Genomic DNA, 23,734 nt, shown 5'->3' on the forward strand with positions numbered 1-23,734 from the left:
TAAGTACGTTCACCATACCATCAGTTGGCGTATGATAACAATAAACAACCCTGAAACAAGAGATACGCACCAACAGGACCTGTCGCCTCAATTCGACACAGCCGTAGCGAAAATATGAGCCGAGACAGCTACAGTCGGTTGGAGTAACGTGTCGTTAAGTATCGTGGGAGTTCTCGGTCCTGGCACAAAGGATTTTCTAGTTTTTGTGTCAAGCCTAGGGGAGAACTAGAGTTACGGTTTACCCCTTCCTTAGCCCCCGTAGCTAGCTGTGGCTCATTCCTTGTTTTTGCACACTTTGTTTTAATCTGTTATGCAGTTGCCAGAGGACTGTACTCTTACTCGTTCTCCTTCGCCACCTCTTCGCTCCCTCTCCCCACTTTCTCTGGCCTTATGTCTCGCTGGCTTTTCCCCTGGTCAGGCTCAATCAAGAAGCGGGCCTGTCGGTACCTTTTACAGCACTACCTCGGTCACTTTTTGCAGGAACGTCTGAGCCTGGACCAACTAGGCTTGGACCTTTACAACGGCAGCGGTGTTATAAAGGAAATCAACCTCGATGTGTGGGTGAGTTTTTAAAAGAAGGGAGGATGGCTGTCAACTTTGCACCGCAGCAGCAGCAGTCATCGTGTGTTTTTGTCGGGACTCATGCACCCTTGACTGTTTCGCAACTGCAGTCTAGTTCATCAACAATCTCCAACGTCATGCTCTCAGCCTAGCTCGCATTTCTTCGAGGAAATGCAGTTATGGGAAACAGCAGCCCACCACATTAGTTGTATCTCTTACAAGAGTCTCAAAATTCACCTGCTGGGCTAACTGAACTATGCACCAATCTGTTTCTACACAGTAATAAGACAACTTCGACACTGTTTATTTCTTTTTCTATCACTATAAAATTCTTCCCCTCTCCTTACTGACTGCTTCCTCTTTTCTCCAGGCGGTCAATGAGCTTTTGGAGTCTCTCGGGGCCCCTCTGGAGATAGTGGATGGCTTTGTGAGCAGCATAGAGGTGACCATCCCCTGGCAAGCCCTCCTGACTGATCACTGCACTTTAGAAGTGTCTGGTCTTCAGATAACATGCCGACCCAAGTATCGGACCAGTAAGTTCATTTGAAAGCCAATTATTGTGTCAATTAAAGGGATTTTCTAAACAGACACTAGCTATTCACATTAGAGTTTATCAGAGCTCTACTGATGCCTGTGCTCTGTAGTAATTGTAAAAACTATTTAAATACAATACTCAAAAGATGTGTACATTGAAGGTGTAAATAAGGATGATTTTTTTTTATGTTTTGTATTGTTCTATTGTGTTCTAAACCCTGGGCATATATGTTAAATTTCATAACACATGTAACTGGCTAATTCAAGCCTGATCTTGAATTCCTAAAGCCCAGAGGCACAAAAATCACTGAAACTCATGTGGTTGTGTTTGCCATCAGGTGGAGGCTGGGACTCCCAGGGCTGGTCTTCCAGTATGACCTCCAGCATGCAGCTGGCCCAGGAGTGCCTGAAGGACCCCCCAGAGGCATCCGAGGAGCCACCTGCCCCTCTGGAGGGACTTGAAATGTTTGCACAAACTATTGAGACGGGTGAGTCAAAGCTACATTATCTTCATGGACTAAGCAATAAATGCTTCTTCAATAACAATGTGTACTCAGCCAGTGTTATCGTCATGCTATATTTTCATCACGGATATTAATTTGGTCTCAATATTAGGTGAGAAATTATCAAAAGGCAAATTCAAGTGTGTGTGTTTTTGTGATATTTGGCCAGCTCTAACTTTGTATTTCAAATGTCAGCTTTGTCAAACAATAGAATTCCAGATGTTTTATGTTTATAAATTTTTCTTAACTATTTTTACTGCATTTATCCAATAGTGCTAATGAAGTTTTGTCTGTGTTTACAGTCCTCCGTCGCATTAAAGTCACCTTTCTAGACACTATCGTCCGCATTGAGCACCAGCCCCTGGACCTGGAAACAGGCGTTGCCTTAGAAGTGCACATCAAACGGTAGGTCGCTTTTTATTAGATTCTTCTGCTATGTAAGTATAATAAGAATCAGCACAGGAGGGTGAATGATATGTTCTGGGCCTAAGGAAGTAGCAGTTTATTTAAAAATAACCATATGCGTAGAAGTCAGCTGTCACAAAGTGGCGCTCAGCAGTGTCATGCTCTCTGTCAAAATGGTGACCACGGAGTTCCTTTTTTTCGGAGGAAAAAAGGTCAAATCCACACTACTGGATGGCAGCATCGACCACTGTGGTCTTGCTATTGTCTGTGTTTGTCTGGGCCCTTTTTGGAAGCTATAGTTTCTGTCTTTTTAATGTTTAGATTATTCATTCATCTCTGTTCAGAAGTGGTGGATCCAGGTCTTATCCGCTGTTGTAAAATAATGGAAAAATCTCTTCCGCATGGTGAGGAAGTGTGGGCTTCATTATGCTGTAAGAAATGGCACCCTCTCCTATAGTGTTACCAAAATCAGCTGAAATAATTTGTTCAAACATCCTATATAATCATAATGAACTGCAAGTGTGTGTCGTAAGCACTATATAAACCCAGACTCACCAGTTAATGCGGTCTGACCAGAGGTGAGGTCTGGATATGAAGAACCACTCTGTTTCACTTGTTATCACTCAAACCTGCAACCATGCTAAAACGTGCCTTCCCCTGATCCGTGAAATTGAAACACTCCCATTACAGTGCCAAGAAGGTTTCATCTTCTCTCTGCACACAACTAGATAAGAAGAAGAGGCCAGCCTCTGCTGTGAACTTGTGCTGCTGTGCCGTGTAATGTCAGGTAGTCTCAGTGTGAAGCTTTGATTTCATTCAGGGTCGGTGCTGATGATTGTTCATGCTTCTCAACAACGTCTTATCAGTGGCTGCAAATAACTGCAAGCTCCACTGAAGGTGACATTGATAAAAAGCTGTAATGTGGTGACAGAGATTATTGTTGTATGTTTACTGCTGTTCATTTATTACCTGGTAGCTATTGCTATGCCTCTAAGCATAGGGTTGATCTTTTCATGTCCCTTCACCATCCAGATGTGAGAAGACCTGAGAAATAAAAAAGGTTTATGACACCTTTAGTTTTGCTGTGTACATAGCACCTAGCTCAGTAAGCTACAGTATACAGATTATTTTGCCCTGGTTTCAGGGGCTTTATGCAGCCTGAAAGGAGCGACTACAGACACTGATTTAACCAATGATTTAGCCCTACATTGTTACAATGATTACAAATTTGGCATGTTTGTTTTATTGCAGCTGTTTTGTTCTAAAAGGAGAGTATAGCCCCTAATTCCTTGCATCTAAGATGTAAATACAGCACATACAAATTGTAAACTATCAACTATAAAACAATATTAGGCTGGGATCTCATACAGTATAATCTTTTTTCACTCCTCCCTCCTCTGCTCAGTGTTTGTCCTTCTGGTGCTGTGACTCTTGGCATTGTATGGTGTTACTGTTGAACCCTCTGCTGTTTTCCTTCCTTATTGACAAATCTGCTCACGTTTGGATGTGCTGATCTATGGTCACTGGCAGAACTTTAAACAAACTAATTTTGGCAGTGAAACATGTCATAGAGGTCGTTCGTCACACTGGAAACTTTTGCTGCAGTAGTTGGATTGTTTCTCATGAAGACATCAGTGCAAATGAAATATTGATCACTGAGAGGGTGAGCTGTGTCAAAATATAAACTGCAGGGTGTGAGCACATCTCTGATTAAACCAGTTAGCTTGCATTCACCGTCAGGTTTAGTTACTTTTCATTTCTACTAGCTACATTTTTTTAACCTTTGTATCACTTTATCATGGCACTAAAGTGTGTCTGTTTATGTGTTTGTTGCTCCAGGCTGGAGTACTTTGATGAGGCAGTGCGAGATCCAGCCAGCCAGACTGCAGTGCCTGTTGACATCCACCAGCCACCCGCCTTCCTGCACAAGATTCTCCAGCTGAGTGCTGTTCAGCTGTTCTATGACAGTACCGGCACAGTACAGGTGATACACGTAGTGTTGTATATTAATTCCATCTTTAGTCTTTATTCTGTTCATAGTTCATTCTATTTATATACACATAATTAACCAATCTATTGCAGTGTCAGCCAATGGCTTCTCGGGAAAGAGCAAATGTGTGACGACACTACGTAATAATGTGAACAGTACATATAACTAGAAAGGATTTGTCTTCCTTCTGTAGGGTCCTCCTGACCCAGATTCAGCCACAGCTAGTGAAGGAGAGGATGAAGAAAAAGATGCTGATGAGGAAGAGGCTAAGCCAAAGCCACTGTCAGCTCCTCCCTGTCCTCCATCTCAGCCACTGCTCATAGGAAGCTGCTCTGGTTTCATTGAGACCACTGTAAAGATCAAACAGAATGACATGCTGCCCGGACCAAAGGTGTGTGGAGCTCTTTTATGTGGATGTGGACCTGTAGGTAATAACATTTCTTAGCTTCTCTCTCATCTTGAACTGTCTTTCCTTTCTCTCTGCTCATCAGTTGGAGCTGGATGGGAAGGTGGGCTGTGTCCACATGCTGCTGTCTCCAGATCAAATAACGCATTTGTCGGACCTGCTGGCAGCGCTCTGCATTGACACTGGTATACTAAAACAATACACTATTGTATATTGTAGTCATTGGGTGTGTTGAATAAGGGTGAAAGCAACAATTCAGGATTAAATGCTTATGAAGAGTAATTTTTTAAGGACACTTTATTGGCTGTCCTTCATAAAAATTCACTGCAAATGTAAATGAAGCTTGAATCGTTGTTTGTCTCACAACATGCCCACAGGCTTTAACAGTACATAAACAACATACAACCCCTCAAAGGTACAACAACTCTGACCTCATACATAAACAGATACTGAGTCTGAGTTGTTCTTCTACACCCTGGAGCAAAGCAGTGAGGTCACAGGCATCTGTAAAGGCCTCATAAATATGGGGTCACAGATGTGTTTTTTCTGCTTCTGTTCATATAAATTCATTTCTCTGTCTAATCTAAACCCAGAGCCAGAGACAAAGTGTGGTGGAGTACACAGTCGTCCGTTAGACTCAGATGACCTGCGTATGATTGAGGAGGACCTCAGTAAGCAGCTCGGCTCCAGCCCCAGACACAGGGATTGGGAACATGAGCCCGACCTGGAGCCCTTCGTCACCAGCCTGGAGAATGGAGGTATAGGAAGCAGTGCTTTCTCCTTAGGCCTCCTGCTAAACATTAGTTTATAACCGTATCACAAAGCTGGGTGAATTGGGGAGACACAATTTATGTATTTCCATTTTCACCATTTATTTTTAGTGATGAGTCATGTCGAAGAAACTGCAGCATATTTTCTCACTCCATTGTGCTGTCATGAAGTGGTGTTTACATTGTAGTTTTAACATTGTCACCCCCTGTGTGTCCTCCTTCCTACAGAAATGTTTTACTCTATGGGACCTGCTGGGATGAACAGTAGCGTGACATCTATCCGCTCCGGCAGCGAGCTGTCAGACAGTGACATGGAATCCTCAACACACAGTCTAGCCAGCCTCACACAGCCAGCATCACTGACTGCACAGGTACAACCTGCGTGTTTACTGTTTACATTTTCTTCACCTTTAGAGAATAAAAGCAAATACAAAAGTTGAAATTGTCATGCATACAAGCAAACTGACTTCCATTTTGATTTTCCTTGCCAGGGCATGGTGAATTGTTCCAGGAGGTATCCTGTAGCAGGTTGTCTGTCAAGTTTACCACAGTCCAGCAGCCGTACTAGAGGTTTAATCTCATTAGTCTCAAATGACTCTCAAATCTCATGAGTACGTCAGTCCTGTGAGGGATTCCAGTTAAAAACAAAAAACTTCTGCTCTTCTTCTCAGGACGTTCGCACAGTGGCCGGGCGGAGCAGCTGAAGCCTGATGCATTGCTGCGTCTGACCCTTGGTGGGCTGACTGTGACACTGTTGCAGGAGGACCCACCGTCCAAAACAGACGGAGTGGTGTCATTGGCTCAGGTGTCTCAGGTGTTCTTCCGAGAGCTGGCCTTTTTCAAGGACAGCATGTTCAGTGAGAGAGACTTTCACCATCTGAGAGGTGGCTTCGCCAAGGCTTGCCCACACTCACATCTCAGGTAGAAATACACACACTAGATCTTTTGGAGAGATGTAATTATTGTATTTACACAAGTACAGAATAGTACATACAATACAGAATAGAATGTATTTATTCCCTGTACTTTTTATAAATACACTATCAATACACACTGTCAATACTACAACTGAGACTTAACAGAACTGAGACCGCGTAACAGAAGCGTAACGTAAGCGTAACGTAAGCATAGCAACCGCTGCTGTGAAACGCTTCCATTTTAGTCAATAAGAATATTTACACCAGATGCGTAGCAACACGTCCCAGAAGCATCCCAGAAGCGTAGCTTCGAGAAATAAGCGCTGGTTCTATTTTGGAGCTATGTTGCGCCTAAGATGTGTCAATTTGCACAACACCAGAATTTCTGATAGATTTTCAAAATATAACGCTGTGAGACTCTCACTGATTTAACATCACAACCAGCAGAGATCCACAGCCATGTACAAGGAGAGATTCATTTTGGAAGTAGAGTAACATCCTTTTATATGATATAACATGCTTTTTATTCGGCCAACATGAGAAAAGAAAAGGCAGGGAGAGAAACTGTAACTGTTTTTAGGAGGAAGTTTCAGTAATGTTCTCTGTAACCCAGCCTGATACATGTACCATCAGGTAAACAGGCAGATTACTACCTGATTTTGTGAATCTTGCTGGAGCTTGTAACATCTGCATGGATACGCTATGCTTCTGAAACGCTTCTGGTATGAACTGATATCGCGCTGGAGACGCAACCAAACCATGTCGCTTACGTACGCATCTGTTACATGGCAGGTGTAAATCTGCGGTCACTGTCAGGTTCTTCTTCTCATCTCTCCTTCTGCCCTCTCTCTCCAGATTGACCGGAGCAGCTGTGCAGGTTGCCTGTGAGATGCGGAGTGGGAGAGGCCACAGTCGGGCCGTGACCTCTGACCTATCCTTCAGCAGACTGGAACTGTTAGAGTGCCTCTGGGAGGATGGAAAGCCTCAGTTCTGTGAGGTAGATTATTTAGTCATTACATGTTTGTGCCATGTTCTATGGTTTTATGCTATTAAGGCCTTTGTGCACAAACAGTGTCATCTTTTTTCATTTTTTTAATGAAATATATCCAAATCAGAGTGAAAATGTCAGACCAGCATGTTTATGTTTGTTGTTCTATTACAAAAGATAAGAAAAGCTTCAGAGTTCAGTTTATCTGTGTTTCTCTTTCCAGTTGCTTCAGTTCCAGAAAGCTGGCCTGTTCACAGTTGGAGCTACAGCCAGACCATGTGCTCAACTACACTACAGCCTCATTGAAAAACAGATGCGTAAGGTACATGTTCATACACATCAAGCAAAGGTTTAAGTGCAGCAGCTTTAGTTATCTAAAAGAAAATAAATTCATTTCTATGTTTTGTGTCTCGATTTCAGTGCACAAAATGTGCAGAGTTCGAGTTTGTTTTTGTGTAAAACTGAAGTGGGTTATTGGGACAATCCTAAATTTGCCCTGTGGAGTTTTGATTTTGTGTGTATTTATTCACTAAAATACATAACTTTCTTTGCACAGCTAAAGGTGAAATACTGGTTAACTGCTAAACAACAAAGTAATGTTTACATTTTTTAATCATGTAATATTGAGGATAATACTTTCATAGTGTGATTAGTTTTAATAACTGTAGTAAAATATATATTTCTTTCCTGAATATTATTTTCAAATCGCCAGTAATCATAAATTCAGTGTTTTCAGGATTTGTCTGGCAAAGACTTGACTTAGGTTGGCATTGTTTGGTTGTAAATAAATATGTGTTTTCATTTCATCCTTGCACATGTTTTGTTTATATTAATGTGTGTGGGTGTTGGCAGGGTAAACAGCGGGTGGTACGGCGCGAAAGTGTATTGCGTGTGGAGCTGGCTGAGCTGAGCGCAGAACTAGACCTGGACATCCTCAGTCGACTCAGGAGCCTCAGCAAAGCCTTCAGCCACTGTCCCTCTCAGACAACTGCATCAGGACTCATACAGGTGAAACACACATACATTATAAGTCAAAATAGACTAAATTCAGGCTAAAGAAACCTGGGATAACCAGTTAAAACAAAACAAGCTGTTTACGAGCAGCTTCTTTATATGAATGATTGTGTTTGTGCAGTTATTTTACTTAATTATGGAAGTATTCTGTATTACAAACCAAACTACTCATAAGTACAAAAGCTTTCAAAAAAACACACAAAAACACACAAAAACACAATATCATTTTTGGCTTTAGTAAGTTAGCTTGGTTATGCAGAGTCATGTCATCAGTGCCACAAAAAGAAACCAAAAATAGCCAAAGCTTTTTCTAAATAGCTCAGAAAGATCCTTCTGTCATGTCTGAATGCTCACATTTGTGCTGACATGAACATAAACAAAATTGGCAGGCGTAAGACTACAAGCACTTCCTCCATCCTCAGAACAGCTTTAAACAGCTTGACTCTCTAATAAAGTTTTGCAGTGGTCAACACTAACTACAGGGCTGATTCTCTGTAATGCTAAACTATACTATCACTTTGGTTCCTCTCAGACCCAGAGCAGCGAGCTCTGCTCCTCCTTTACCCTGCTCTCCCCCCACGCCATCCTCAGGCTTCGTTTCCCCATACCTGACCTCCGACCCCTCTCTACCCGCCGGCCACCGACCCAGAGGGCAGTGCGGGAGGAGACCTTGGTACTGGAGCTTACAGAGTTGGAGCTGAAGCACCAGGAGGCCCCAGACCTCCAGTGTGAGCAGCCTGCCCAGCAAGGGTCTCCCTGCCTCACCCAGCTGCTGGAGGCCTCGTTCACCGACCTGCACGGTAGGAGCACTCACAACTTGAGTGGCACATTTGGACTACAGATGCATTTGTATCTACATAGTTATTATTAAAACATAAATTATTTACTGATTTGTTTTACCAGGGTCATATGAGGGCTGGGAAGGAGGCTCGTTCCCCTGTATCAAAGTGAAGAAGAACCGTGACTCACTGCCTAGGTTAGTCCTGATCATGAGAATAATGACTTTACTGGCCTGAATATAGGTGGCCAGATTTTAAAAAACTAATTGTAAGAACTGATTCTGAGAGAGACTTTCCAGTTATTCTGTTAAAAAAAGTTCGGAGGTTAAGCCAAAAACCAGTCAAAATCTCTTTAAAGTCTGTTCTCATCATTTACAGGATATCAGTGCGTGTGCGTGGAGGTGAGGCTCAGGGCCCGGCAGCAGGTCTGAGCGGGATGAACATGGGCCTCATCAGGGATCTGGGGGCTGCCTTTTTTGAAAGTCACTGTGAATTCAGCAACAAAACCAGCTCTCCGTTTTCTTCCAACCGCACCATGTTTGAGACAGAGGAGGTACGCTGGATCACTTTGGAAAATTACGCAGTTCCATTTATTAGACATTTTATCCAGATTGCAAACCCAATGGACTGTGCTTTCCCCTCCTCCTCCCCTCTTTTAGATGGTGATTCCAGCAGACCCAGAGGAGATGCGTCAGTTTCAGGAACAGTGTGTAGCTCAGTGCCAGTGTGCTGTGGACATCAGCCTGCCTCAGGCCTACATCCTCCTACCCAGCAAACAAGCCTTCCAGAGCATTTACAACAGGTATATGCATTTCTGGTCTGCTGTTGTTATTATCCAGGTGTGTGACATACGTCATATTACCAATAGCTTTTCCAGCTTTGTTCCTTTTTGCTCATTCAGTTGCTCTTAAATCCTGCCACAGAAATAATTGTATTTTTCCATCAACTGCCACTTTGTCCTAAAGGATCAATAATGACCTGTTGATGTGGGAGCCGCCTCCCCCTCCTCCTCCCTCAGCCCACAGCCCAGACAAGAGCAGCCATCACCACGACGAGTTTCAGCTCTGCAAATCAGCCTTTAGATTGGGCAAGTTTGACTTCTTTAATGAAAAAAACTTCAACACAATGCAGACTAATTTCACACAGTAGCATCGAACAGCTTAAAAATTTTAGTGGATGAAACCAAAAACATGTTTTCCTGTCTGGACATAGACTCTGATTCAGAGGAGGATGAGCCTCAGTTCTACTTAGCCAGTGAATCTGGTGGAAAGGCACAGCAGTCAGTGGCTCGCCCTAACCACAACCTCAGCCTCCTCTCACTCACTGTGATTATCGGAAAGGGTCGTCTACAAGCCAGAACAGACAAGAAGGTGGGCTGCAAACCATAGTATTGTATTATTGTATAGTTTTGTATTAAAGTAATGTGTGTGTTTTTGACCTTTTCATAACCTCAGGAGGACCAGAGTTTTGGGGAGATCATACTCGACCTAGAAGGGGGGAAGATATTCAGTGTAGCACAGCATCAAAATGACCCTAATCTTAGTTTCCTGTGTCTGGAGAGTAGACGAGTGGAGCTCTACCACCAAGGTGCACATTGTGCTCTCATTTGCTTGCATTTCCATTAAATTTGTATTGATAAGTATTGACATAAATATATATGGATTATCATGTTTTTAATTTCATCCCAACACAGCTGTGTTAAAAGACACCCCCATCCCACAGCGGTTGGAAATGCCCAGCTTCATTCCCCCAAAACACTTGGACCCTACTATCTACCCCACGGAGGTGGGAGTGAGCAGTGTCAGTGGGAGGGAAGGAGACCCACAGATGTTGTCCACAGCCATAAAAATCACACTGGACCTCCAGAGGAATGTCAAGGTATGTTGTCCTCATTTGTTTAATTACATAGCAGGTGCAAGTTTGAGAATAAGTTTGTTATACTCTTTTTATAGGAGTTCTTAGTTGCCCTTCGACTTCAAGGTGCCACTATGCGACATTACATGACACAAACCAATCAGAGCTGGCATGAGCAGGTGAGAGGCACATTTTACTTTCATACTTCTTTTGTCTCATTTTTTTTAATCAAAGGAAATTCCCTTTTATAGGAAGGAGTCAGGAAAAATTGATTACGCAGATGATTCAGTGTGATTATGCTGGTTTCACTTCTCAGGCCAAAAGCAACTTTCTTGATCCCAGAGATAATAAGTACGCGGTATTATATTGTAGTTGTAACATATAATTTAATATGACAAATTGCATAACCAGATTGATCCTCAGCCTGTGTGGTGTTGTAGTGGCAGTAATTGTTTTTCCAGTTAAACTTTTTGGATTACGCAGAAAAATGAAACCACGCTCCACATCAAAATCTCGCTCAGTGATTTGTGTTGCCTTTACACTGAGTCTGTTTGTTACAGCTTGTTGACTTCCTGGATGTCATTGATGATCCCATTCTGGGATACACAGCACCGGCCATCATCACTGTCCTCCACACACACCTTGCTACCTGTGCTGTAGACTACAGGTAAAGATCTAAAACTATTTGTTACAGAACAGTATTAGTACTCATTTTTCTGTTTCTACACCTTCGTGTTCTGTTTTCCTTTTTTTCAGACCTCTGTATCTACCCCTGCGAGTGTTGTTCACAGCAGAGTCCTTCTCTCTGTCCAGTAATATCATTGTAGACACTGCCACCTTCCACCTTAGGTACAGTTTACCACTGACTGAATATGAGGTTTGTTTATTTAAAATTTCAGAATCAATTGTGTGAGAATTTGTACTTTTTTGTCAGATTCATCCTGGATGACTCTGCTCTCTACCTCTCTGATAAATGTGAGTCTGATACTGTGGACTTGAAGAGAGGTAAGATGGACAATGCGCTGCTATGTGCTGTCTATGCTGTGTTTTTTTTCTTGCTGAGTGGTGTTTTGATTGTAGACTTTATGTTGGTAGTGTTGCTGAAGAAAGAACAACTTTTGAAAGAACTAATTATTTGTCACCGTTATTACAGAGTAACCTATTTTGGATATCATGTTTTGCCTCTTTTCCACACAAGAGCCCAACTGAAATATAATAATTTTAAAACTAATTTTAAAGAGTCAAACTTTACTGGTGTCTCGAGATGTTTAGATTTCTTGATGACCTCTGACTCTAACACAACCTCCACCTGTGTTTGTGTCACACAGACTATGTCTGTGTTCTGGACATTGACCTACTGGAGCTTGCCATCACCACATGGAAAGGCAGTAATACAGGCAAACTGGTGAGTGCTCAGCCTCTGTTTACTTAGTTGTGTGCACACTACAGCCATGAAGCAGAGCAGCTAAAAAAGTAGTAAATGATCTTCAGTTATCTGTCTTTTTTTTTTACCTACTCAAATCTTTGAACTGTTTAATGTCAACCCAGTTGCATACACAAGCATGCTCACATTCATACACCAATGGTGCATCCACTAGAAGCGACTTGAGGTAAAGGACACATCAGCATGCAGCTACAGGCAGGGATCCAACCTTTAACCTCACAGTTAGTGGACAACCACAGCTGCCCAGAAAAAAAAACATCTTCAACACCCTCTTCCAGAAAAAAATGTAAACAAAACATTGAATTAAGTTCAGTGTCCTTTATAAACCACTAACAAGCACTGAATATGTGTTTTATAAATATTTGTTTTACCACAGTTGAAGTTTTACCATAATAATGGCTCCAGACAGCAATTCAGCACTAAGATTGCTTTCAGTTGGGTGTGGAGCCAAAATTAGCAAGACACAAGTAAACACTTTGCCCAGCAGCAGTGATGCAACTGTCCTTTAAGCCTAATTTTATATAGTTGTGTATCTTTAAATTGTGATTCAGAGGTTTTTATTTGGAGGCATTTGCCTGATATTTCTTTATCTAGCATTTCACTGTTACCACTGATGGTGGCCATAATATGTTTAATGTTTACTAGTCTCAGCACCCATTTATTCTTAAATCCTGATCAATTAAAAACTTGTTGCTTTAAATGGTTCCAATATTTGTTTTGCAGTCTCAGCCTCTCTTTGAGCTCCGTTGCTCCAACAATGTGGTCCACCTGCATACATGTGCTGATTCTTGTGCCGCCCTGGTCAATTTGCTGCAGTACCTAGTCTCCCAGGGTGACCTACACCCACCACCAAAACACGCCTCACCCACTGAAATCGCTGGCCAGAAATTACCGGTGAGGCCTGTGTATTCACTGAAGAATTAAAATTAATGAAGTAATTCCAAAGGAGATTAATTTTTCTTGCAGATATGAAAAGATGTCAATGGAGTAAATCATGTCAATTAAATATAAAGTTGATGTGAAGGAAATTATAACTTGTTTTTATGTAACTTTGGTCATAAATTGCTTATTAGAACTAGAGAAAATATCGATAAATGTTGGAAAAAAAGTGATTCATAGATGGGACAACGCCGCTCTAATGTTTCTATAATATTCTGCCCTGTCAGCTGTCAGAAAGTCCTGCATTTGTGCTGCCCTGCCCTCCAGCTGAAACCGCTGAGATCAACCAGTATGACCTGGCTGATGCCTTAATCGACACCGAAAAGAGCTACAGAGAAGAGAGTTTTGAGCCAGGTAGAATTTGTCACTGTTTTACACATCTGAAGTAAGAAAAGATGTGTCCTAATTGTCTACATTTTTGTGCTGGGTTTGTAGTTTGAATGGAAATAGTCCAAAAGTACCATTTTGGCAAATCTGATTCTTAATCTGTCTTTTGGATCCTTTCTGTGTCTGTCCAGGTTCACCTTCAGTTCCGAGAGGCTCGCCTGTCTCCGTCTACCTGTTCCCTGGTGAAGCCTCAAAGCACAACCCCTCTGTCCTCCAAGGGGATGACTCTGAGCTTGATGGACTGGTTGCTACAGCGACAGAGGCTCAGGCAGATATGATGTCAGAGGAAGGTTCAGAGGGCTCCACCGACAATGATGACTTCTGCATCCTAGAGGCGCCTGGCATGGGAATTCCTGTGAGTTTCTTTGCTCCAGGGTTGTCTCTCTTGATACCTTTTCCTCTTTAATAGCTAGACCCCATGTTAGAGTCATTTAGACTCACTCACTCACAGATGTTTACATGTTGATTTGCTTCAGCCCAGAGATGGGGAGCCTGTGGTGACAGTGCTATCCCAAGGCCCCATTAGGGTGAAGGACAGTCACTTCTCCAGGCCAAGAGGTAGCTCAGACCTGCTGCGAGCCCCAAGTCGCTTCCCAGTGCCACAGAGCAGGGTGGTGCTGCGGGAGATTTCTGTGGTCTGGCATCTCTATGGGGGCAAGGACTTTGGTGGAAAACCCATGACCATACATGCCCAGAACACCAACAGGTAAAGATTTGTAAATGCACAGATGTTTATCACCGCAGAATGTTTCATGTGTGTTGTTGGTTAAATTTCTGTCTTTGTTGTTCTTCCTCCTCTCCTTGCAGGGGTCGTTCGGTTCCTGCTGGTGTTCGCTCATCTCCCTCTCGTTCTGCCACTTCCTCTCGTCCTCAGAATTCCTGGCGGTGGGCTGGAGGCAGCGGTCGCCAGCACACATTGCTGATGGAAATTCAGCTCACCAAGGTACACTGGTACATTGTTGTGTTGTATATAGAGAATATTGTGGAAACGTTCAGAAGTGCCATTCTCCACTTTGATTTGAATATTCAGGACCTACGCCACTTCATCTCAGTACATTCATTCTGTGTGTCCTAAGGTGTCCTTTCAGCATGAGTCCTACCCGGCAGTAGCAGGGCAGCAAAGTGAGGGGTCATTGTTGTCTGGGGTTGGGGTCGGTCCTGGTGGCGAGCAACCGATCTCTAGGCAAGTGTTCATCGTCCAGGAGCTGGAGGTTCGAGACCGACTGGCTTCGTCTCAGATCAACAAATTCCTCTACCTCTACACCAGTGAGAGCATGCCCCGCCGAGCCCACTCCAACATGGTGAGAAACCAGGGAGGGAGGGTTTGATTTATGGAATTAAAATGGTCTGTCACTGAGAAAACCACCCTAAAGTTGTTCATGTCGATGGTGTTGTGTGTGTCTTGTAGTTGACAGTAAAGGCGCTGCAGGTCTGTCCAGAGTCTGGCCTTGGTGGTCCAGAGTGCTGTCTTCGAGTCAGCCTGCTACCGCTAAGACTCAACATCGACCAGGTAACTGCATCATCTAGGACTGAATACATACTATTATTGTGAAATCAATTTCAAGTCCCTGTCCAAGAATGTGATGCACAAAATTATGTTTTCTTTTTTACTGCGAAAACAAAATGTCTGTTTTGAGTTTATTCACACTGCTCATCAAAGAAATGAGCAACTGATTGCACAAATGCTTTTGCCATTTGTGGTCCTTACTGACAAAAACAGTCATTGTTTCTGTAATTAGTTTTATGTTTTCCAGATAGATTGATTAGAACAACAACAAGCAATGAACCACAATAAAACTGGGTCATTTGCAGTTAAGCTGTTGCATTGAGTTTTAGCATGTTGATCGTGCATTCTGGCTGTTGTGCTCATTGTCAACTCTCCACATCTTTTTTGTCTCCTGTTCAGGATGCATTGTTTTTCCTGAAGGACTTTTTTAGCAACCTAGCCTCCTCTGTTAACCCTTACTTGCCTGTGGACCCTGCAGCTGAAGGTGAGCTGATGATTTTTGCATTGTTGGCTGGATTTTTAGAATGGAGCTGCATACAATAGCTGTCTAAACTGTTTATGTATTTTCTACATTTTCTGTGTTTTTCTGTCTTTACTTCCAGTTAAAGCAGATCCCTCCCAGAAAGGTTCTGAGGAGGTAGAGGCACCTGCTGGTTTAGGTCCCGACCTCACAGCATCTGTGGAAACGACCTACAGTGAACAGAGCTCCTCCTCGGCTGGTTCCACCTCCTCCTCTGACCAGCCTATCTACTTCCGGTATGTAGATTCACAGGGCAGCTTTTGTCAGGAGGATTTCTCTCTGCAATGTAGATATTTATGTTTTTGTTTTAAAAAAACGTAAGTTTAATCAAACTTTAAGTTGTGGATTAAAAAATCTTCAATCTTTTCCCCTTCCTTTTTCAGGGAGTTTCGTTTCACCTCTGAAGTGCCTATCTGGCTGGACTATCATGGCAAACATGTTGTCATTGAACAGGTGAGAGCTCACTGAAATAGCCCATCTATCTGACCAAAAGTTTACATTCAATATATATAAAAATAATAAATAAATGGAAATATTTTCACACTATGTCACTTTGTGTTTTTCAGGGGACGTTTGCAGGTATTCTGATTGGTCTGGCCCAGCTGAATTGTTCTGAGCTGAAGCTGAAGAGGCTCTGCTGCAGACATGGGTAGAAACAAATATCACGGTTATTACAGGAAAATGTGTTTTTGAAGCAACAAAATGTGTTCTTATTAGTCTGTAATTCATTCCTCAATCTTTTCTTTCTTATCATTTTCCAGTCTCCTCGGTGTAGACAAAGTGATTCAGTATGCTGTCACAGAGTGGCTGACAGACATCAGGAAGAATCAACTGCCAGGCATTCTGGGAGGCGTCGGCCCCATGCACTCAGTTGTCCAGCTGTGTAAGTCTTCCACACACACGCACACTGGTTTTCACGTTACATGTACTTCATTCTGTCTTGTGGTTCATTTCCTTTTTCCCTTTTTTCTATCCCTGCATGGTTGTCCAGTCCACGGAGTGAGGGATCTGTTCTGGCTGCCTATAGAGCAATACAGGAAGGATGGACGCATCATTCGAGGTCTCCAGAGGGGGGCAGCATCCTTTGGCACCTCCACAGCATCAGCTGCTCTTGAGCTCAGCAACAGGCTGGTGCAGGCCATCCAGGTACTCAGTCTGAGAAGGACTTTGAGCACACCTGTTTGCTTTTTTTTATGTGTATTACCCCATTAATGTATTACTTCTCTAACAGGCAACAGCAGAGACTGTGTATGACATCTTGTCTCCAACACCTCCCTTGAATCGTTATGCCATTACTGAGGGCCGCGCTCCAACTAACCGGCCTCGCAGAGCTGCTCAGCCTGCTGACCTCCGAGAAGGAGTGGCTAAAGCATATGACACTGTCAGAGAGGTGAGTTCCCTGTTGTCTTCCAAAAAAATAATGGAGCCTTTCTACATCATTAATGTAAATGTATTTAAATGTAGATCCTTTTGATTTTTATATAACTTCCACTCATCTGTGTTCAAGGGAGTTATTGACACAGCTCAGACCTTGTGTGATGTAGCATCTCGTGGCCACGAACAGAAGGGTCTCCCTGGTGCTGTGGGCGGCGTCTTGCGGCAGATTCCGCCCACCGTAGTCCGACCCTTGATAGTGGCTTCTGAAGCCACTTCCAACCTGCTTGGTGGAATGAGAAACCAGATCAAGCCAGATGCACGGAAAGAGGACTTCCTCAAGTGGCGCACAGAGGACACCCAAGAATGAGGACCTTGTGTGTGTGTGTGTGTGAGAGAGAGAATGAATGAGAGGAGTGCGTGTGCCGTTATGATTGGGGAAAGTCTCATCTGTGGAAAGCCTGAGGTAAATGTGTATTTGCATGTGTGTGTGGACTAATGAGTCAATGTGTGCTCTGATGCAAAAACAGTGACTAACTACTACTGCAGTTACTGACACCCAGTGTTTTATGTGGCTCCATCATACATGGATCTACCAGATTTAATTCTTCAGTTTTGAGCTCTCCTCATATTTGTCCCCTCAGTGATAAACTAGTCTACAGATTCACTTTTTTCATCTGTGCAGGCATATCACTGTTGCTCTCAGCTGGCTTTTTGTTAATCCAACCGGGGCAGGTAGGATTCACAGACTGGAGGACTTTTTTGTGGTGGATAAAACAGATTGTGAACACTTCATGTTCTTTAAGCTGAACTTAAAACTGTTTGTATCTCGATTTAAAGGAGGGATTTCTGACATCAGCTCACACTCCGAAGGTGAAGGAAAACAAGCAACTTTATGTTTATGCTTTTGAACCTTGGAAATAAATTGAGCTTGTACAAGAAGTGCTGAGCTGTGAACAATTTCATCACAGTTTGCAGTATATGAATGAAAACAGTTTTGGGTGCCATGTGTGATGAATTGACAAATGATATAATGGAAACAGGGAGAACTTTTCATGAAGTTAGTGCCCTCCAGATGTTGGCAGATGGGTTTATCCTGACTTCACCAGTGTTGTGTGACTGCTTTGACTTTACCCCCACACTATGCACCTGCTCCCCTCAGTGCTGGTATCTGTGCCATAAATAACGTTGCAGAGTGCCCTGTTACTAGTCTGTTGCCTTCCTTAGACCTGTACCATCCTTACTAAAAGTGTGACACATACAGGCTTATACTCACACCTGGCTGAATAGGAATTGCAGATCACGTAACGCCTCTAACTTTTGTAGCATTTCGGAGTCTGTTGATGCTTCATAAGGTGTGTTGTTTTGTGAACTGATGTCAGTCGGTGGAACCTGGGATCTGAATTAACTTGCTCTGTGGTCAGAATTGCTTTCCCCTCATCTTTAGTTGCCTTCCTGCATTTTTAATGTTTCTGTATTTGTTTTTTTTAACATTGTCATACTTGTTTTCAGAATCCGGTGATAGTGAAAAATTAGGTGATATGTTGTAATAAACAAAAGTTTTACATTTTTATCTTTTTTGTTTATTAAGTGTGAGGGACATGTGTTCCTCTATGTGTGTATGTGACAGTGTGCATGTGTGTATGACTGATTGAGTGCGTGTTTGGGCGCGCACAGCGCATGATACATGTTTGTGATGGCGGCAGGCTGATGAAGCTTGTTACACCACGTGTGTAATTACTATTTACTATATCATAAACTGTATGAATGACCTGTATAATACAAAGACGTGTATACAAAATTAATACTAAAATAAAAAATTTGAGTACAAAACAACACTTGTCTGACTGACATGGTTTCTTGTATATAGTTAAATGCATCTAAGGTTAGTTTAAAAATACTATTAATACTATTTAACCTTTCATTACATTTTTTGTAATTTTATTTATTATTCGATTGTATGTTTCTCGTGTCTAATATTTATTAACAAGTTTAGAAAACAAATACAGTGAGAGTATAACGGGGAACCATCAGTAACGGAGTAAGAGTTTACCGGGACAGTTAATGCGATGCACCAGTGGCACTTCCGGTTCACATGTCAACGCTACAGCGTGATCTACATCTTGATGAAAAATTGAAACATTTATCTGTATATCGTTGAACAAGGGACTGTGTTTGACGTTTGTAACATGAAGCTGCTCACGCACAATATGTTGACATCTCACGTAAAGGGAGTCACCAAAGGCTACCCGCTGCTCATTAAGGTAAATATTAAACACCTGTTAGCAGTGTGGCTAATGCTAATACTAACTTTAAATGGTCTTGCAATCCTTATAACACGGTTTCGTTTACCCATTACTCATTTGTTATTCCAGCTCTACCTCGTGGAAGTTTTACGCAGGTTATTTAAGAACACATTGTTAGAACGTGTAGCTATCAAATAAATGTGTTAGTGTTCAGCAACCAGCTTAGAATGAAATGTAACCTGTGCTCCATTTAGGTACTTGAAATTATCTTTCAGGCTTCCGTAGCTGCTGTGAAACGTACGTGGTTTGAATCATACGTTGCAATTACTACTTGGTGGTATTAAATGAGCAAATATACTGCACTTGTTATAAGAATCACTCTTAAGATTTCATGTTAAGCGCCAGAGGCAGTGACTTTTACACATAATGTGATAACGGGCTAGTGTTGATGAAGCACATTAAACATTATGTTGTTTCCTTCTAATGTTGTTGTTGTGCAGGCAACTGCGGTGAAGGTGAATGAGGTGGAGTTCAACCCTCAGTTTGTCAGCCGGATGATCCCAAAACTGGAGTGGGGTGTTTTGGTGCAGGCTGCAGATTGGGTGAGTCAGACTATCAATCTACACTCAACAAAAATATAAACGCAACACTTTTGTTTTTACTCCCATGTTTCATGAGATGGACTTGAAGATCTAAACTTCATTCCAGATACACAATATTACCATTCCTCTCAAACATTGTTCACAAATCTGTCTAAATGTGTGATAGTGAGCACTTCTGCTTTGCTGAGATAATCCATCCCACCTCACAGGTGTGCCACATCAAGATGCTGATCTGACATCATGATTAGTGCACAGGTGTACCTCAAACTGCCCACAATAAAAGGCCACCCTGAAATGTGCAGTTTTGTCTCACAGCAAAATGCCACAGATGCCACAAGCATTGAGGGAGCGTGCAATTGGCATGCTGACAGCAGGAATGTCAACCAGATCTGTTGCTCGTGCATTGAATGTTCATTTCTCCACCATAAGCCGTCTCCAAAGGCGTTTCAGAGAATATGGCAGTACATCCAACCGGCCTCACAACCGCAGACCACGAGTAACCACACCAGCCCAGGACCTCCACATCCAGCAGGTTCACCTCCGAGATCGTCTGAGACCAGCCACTCAGACAGCTGCTGAAACAATTGGTTTGCATAACCAAACAATTTCTGCACAAACTGTCAGAAACCGTCTCAGGGAAGCTCAACTGCATGCTCGTCGTCCTCATCGGGGTCTTAACCTGACTCCAGATCGTCACCGTAACAGACTTGAGTGGGCAAATGCTCACATTCGATGGCGTCTAGCACGTTGGAGAGGTGTTCTCTTCACGGATGAATCTCGGTTTACATTGTTCAGGGCAGATGGCAGACAGCGTGTGTGGCGTCGTGTGGGTGAGCGCTTTGCTGATGTCAATGTTGTGGATCGAGTGGCCCATGGTGGTGGTGGGGTCATGGTATGGGCAGGCATCTGTTATGGACGAAGAACACAGGTGCATTTTATTGATGGCATTTTGAATGCACAGAGATACCGTGATGAGATCCTGAGGCCCATTGTTGTGCCATACATCCATGAACATCACCTCATGTTTCAGCAAGATAATGCACGGCCCCATGTTGCAAGGATCTGTACACAATTCTTGGAAGCTGAAAATGTCCCAGTTCTTGCATGGCCAGCATACTCACCGGACATGTCACCCATTGAACATGTTTGGGATGTGCTTGACCGGCGTATACGACAGCGTGCACCAGTTCCCACTAATATCCAGCAACTTCGCACAGCCATTGAAGAGGAGTGGACCAACATTCCACAGGCCACAATAGACAATCTGATAAACTCTATGCGAAGAAGATGTGTTGCACTGCATGAGGCAAATGGTGGTCACACCAGATACTGACTGGTTCTGAGTCCCCAGACCGCCAATAAAGCAGAAACAAAATGCACATTTCAGGGTGGCCTTTTATTGTGGGCAGTTTGAGGTACACCTGTGCACTAATCATGATGTCAGATCAGCATCTTGATGTGGCACACCTGTGAGGTGGGATGGATTATCTCAGCAAAGCAGAAGTGCTCACTATCACACATTTAGACAGATTTGTGAACAATGTTTGAGAGGAATGGTAATATTGTGTATCTGGAATGAAGTTTAGATCTTCAAGTCCATCTCATGAAACATGGGAGCAAAAACAAAAGTGTTGCGTTTATATTTTTGTTGAGTGTATGTAGTGTAATATCTGACATTATGATTCTGAATACTACTCCAGTGTATTCAGCTATTACAAATGAGATATATGTTTCAGATTTGGGCTTTAACAAATGAGAGAGGACTGTGGTGATATTAACACTCTGTATAGGAATTTAAGAGAAATTAAAAATATGTTGTCAACGTTCTGTCCACAGTTGGGCCAACGCGAAGACCTGCCAGCAGAATTAGTGTCAGACTACGAGAAAAATGATGACTTCCTGAAAAAAGTGCATCGAGTGCTGTTAGAGGTAAAGGGCTTACTGAAGGCTTTCATATGTGCTCATTACTGCAGTGCTGTAGTTAAAGGTCTTAGCTGCTGGGCTCTATTATTTTGATTGATTTATTTGTTCTGAGTATGACATAGACAAAATGTCCACTGTATGTTGCTGCCAGACACAATTTATATTGACAAAGCCGCCTTGATTCAAAGCAGGAAATGACAAAGAGAAAAAAACAGCACAAACATAAAACTAGAGACACCAAACATTGTTGCTTTTTCTAAACAAACATACATGTCTAGTGTTTCTCTTCAAACTGCATGTTGTTTATTATTAAGGTCTAAAACATTGTGTTGAACGTATTTCTTTCTTCCTGAAGGATAAGTATGATGATGAATAGAGATAAATAAATAGATGGAGGATAGTGATACAGCAGTAACAAGCTGTTTATTTGCCAGAATGATGCTAAATGTTGGACGATTTCCACATTTCTTTCTACATTATTCATTTAGAAAACCAGTCAGGAGGATAAGGTCCAGGCCTAAAATGATAGGAGCTATCTTTTAATGCCAGCTGCAAGTGATTAATTAGAGTGAAGCTTTTGGCAGGAAAAGCTTAATGACTAAATTCATGCCTTGCATACGAAAAATAATACACACACTTATTGCTCTTTGATGATTGAGTGATTGCTATTTTACTCCAAGTCTCCAGGAAACACTCTGAGATGTGCACCACTTTTGGTATGGTGGGCAAACCACCTTACTACAGCTTTGTGTTTCTCACGTCATTAAAGGCATTTTTCTCATAGTCATTGGAAGAAGCCTGAATTAAGATAAAACTTTATTAATCCTGGAGGAAATGCTTTTGTCAGGTTACAGGTTAATAAGCCTGGTGTTCCTACCATTATATTTTGATTTTTGATTTGATTTATTTTGATTGATTCAATAACATTTAAAATGTTTTGAGAGGCTGCAGGATATTTTTATTTTATTCCTCTTCCATGTTTAAAGTACTTGGATTCTATTCTATACTTATTTTGCTCAGTGGGGACATCTAGTGGTGGTCTTACACCTCTCTCTGATTGTGTGTATTGCAGGTGGAGGTGATCGAGGGCTGTCTACAGTGCCCAGAATCAGGCCGGGAGTTTCCCATCTCCAAAGGAATCCCCAACATGCTGTTGAATGAGGATGAGGTGTAGAAGACATCTCAGTGGTTCCAATACATCATAACTGTCACTCAGATGGGACGTGTGTGATGGATGTGTGTGTTCTGAAAGGCAGACATCAGACTCTGGTTTGAGTTGGTGCCATGAGAAAATAGGCCACACTGTCTGACTGTAGAAGGCTGATGCTGCCAGTGCATGGAAAAGATTTGAAAATAACAGATGGAAATGTTCCCCCAGAGAACCCCCAGTGGTTTTATCTGTATTTATTTTTGTAACTGTTTGGGCTGTTTTCTTTTTCTTTTTCAATAAAACTATCCAGATTTTCATTACAGCCAAAATCGTTAGGTTTTTGTGGAAAATATGGATTGACTTATATTAGAGACATGCAAAAATATAACTCCTGAGAGGCAGGCTCTGAACCCCATCTCGCCCTCTCTCAGGGTTTAAGAAAGTGCTGAGGGCCAGATGACGTGGCAGTGGCTTGTCTATATTTGGCTTTGAGGAAAAAGCAGGCGGGCTGGAAGTTGTTTTTGAGGAAGTCCTTTTTTTCTTTTAAGCCACACATTACAGCTCACTCTCTCTCTCTCTTTCTCTCTTTCTCACTCTCACACACACACACACACCCCACCTGGGCGGGATCCTTTGATGAAGTGACATGCCCCACGGTGTGTCTGATGTTTTTAAGAAAGAATTGAGGATGGCGCTGACAAACAGCCTTTCTGCTCACTTGATGCAGCAGCCCTCATGTTTGAACAGGAGTCAGAAGCAGTTATCTTTATAGAAACCCTGCCAGAACAGACGATTAGGTGGAAGGGGGAGGGGGCGGTTTGCCCTGACCAGAAGCCTAAAGGCAGCCTCAGTCTCTCCTACCTTTCCCTTCTACTTACAGCAATTACAGGCCTGCACCGCAACTATAATAACGGTATAATG

At 42.5% G+C, this 23,734-nt stretch overlaps 2 protein-coding genes across 2 annotated transcripts; both read left to right on the forward strand.

Annotated features, from left to right (window-relative positions):
- Positions 1–390: 390 nt before the first annotated feature.
- On the forward strand, positions 391–18,705 carry atg2a (autophagy related 2A). The gene is made up of 42 exons (XM_028415635.1): positions 391–561; positions 932–1,094; positions 1,434–1,583; positions 1,901–2,003; positions 3,843–3,987; positions 4,187–4,384; positions 4,485–4,584; positions 4,993–5,157; positions 5,398–5,540; positions 5,661–5,739; positions 5,841–6,090; positions 6,942–7,083; positions 7,298–7,396; positions 7,927–8,082; positions 8,621–8,888; positions 8,992–9,064; positions 9,246–9,420; positions 9,527–9,669; positions 9,833–9,954; positions 10,080–10,237; positions 10,322–10,454; positions 10,561–10,745; positions 10,820–10,900; positions 11,282–11,388; positions 11,478–11,570; positions 11,656–11,726; positions 12,050–12,126; positions 12,889–13,059; positions 13,332–13,458; positions 13,623–13,846; positions 13,968–14,197; positions 14,299–14,434; positions 14,568–14,792; positions 14,900–15,001; positions 15,398–15,482; positions 15,601–15,754; positions 15,902–15,971; positions 16,085–16,167; positions 16,280–16,401; positions 16,510–16,664; positions 16,750–16,908; positions 17,026–18,705. The coding sequence occupies exons 1-42, from the start codon at positions 391–393 to the stop codon at positions 17,260–17,262; spliced, it is 6,030 nt and encodes a 2,009-aa protein (XP_028271436.1). The 3' UTR covers positions 17,263–18,705.
- Positions 18,706–18,971: 266 nt separating this feature from the next.
- On the forward strand, positions 18,972–23,135 carry trmt112 (tRNA methyltransferase activator subunit 11-2). The gene is made up of 4 exons (XM_028416525.1): positions 18,972–19,156; positions 19,639–19,740; positions 21,577–21,669; positions 22,736–23,135. Exons 1-4 carry the CDS (start codon positions 19,082–19,084, stop codon positions 22,835–22,837), a joined length of 372 nt encoding a protein of 123 aa, XP_028272326.1. The 5' UTR covers positions 18,972–19,081; the 3' UTR covers positions 22,838–23,135.
- Positions 23,136–23,734: the final 599 nt, after the last annotated feature.

The sequence above is a fragment of the Parambassis ranga genome, chromosome 10 (assembly GCF_900634625.1).
Source record: "Parambassis ranga chromosome 10, fParRan2.1, whole genome shotgun sequence".
NCBI classification, from domain to species: Eukaryota; Metazoa; Chordata; class Actinopteri; family Ambassidae; genus Parambassis; species Parambassis ranga.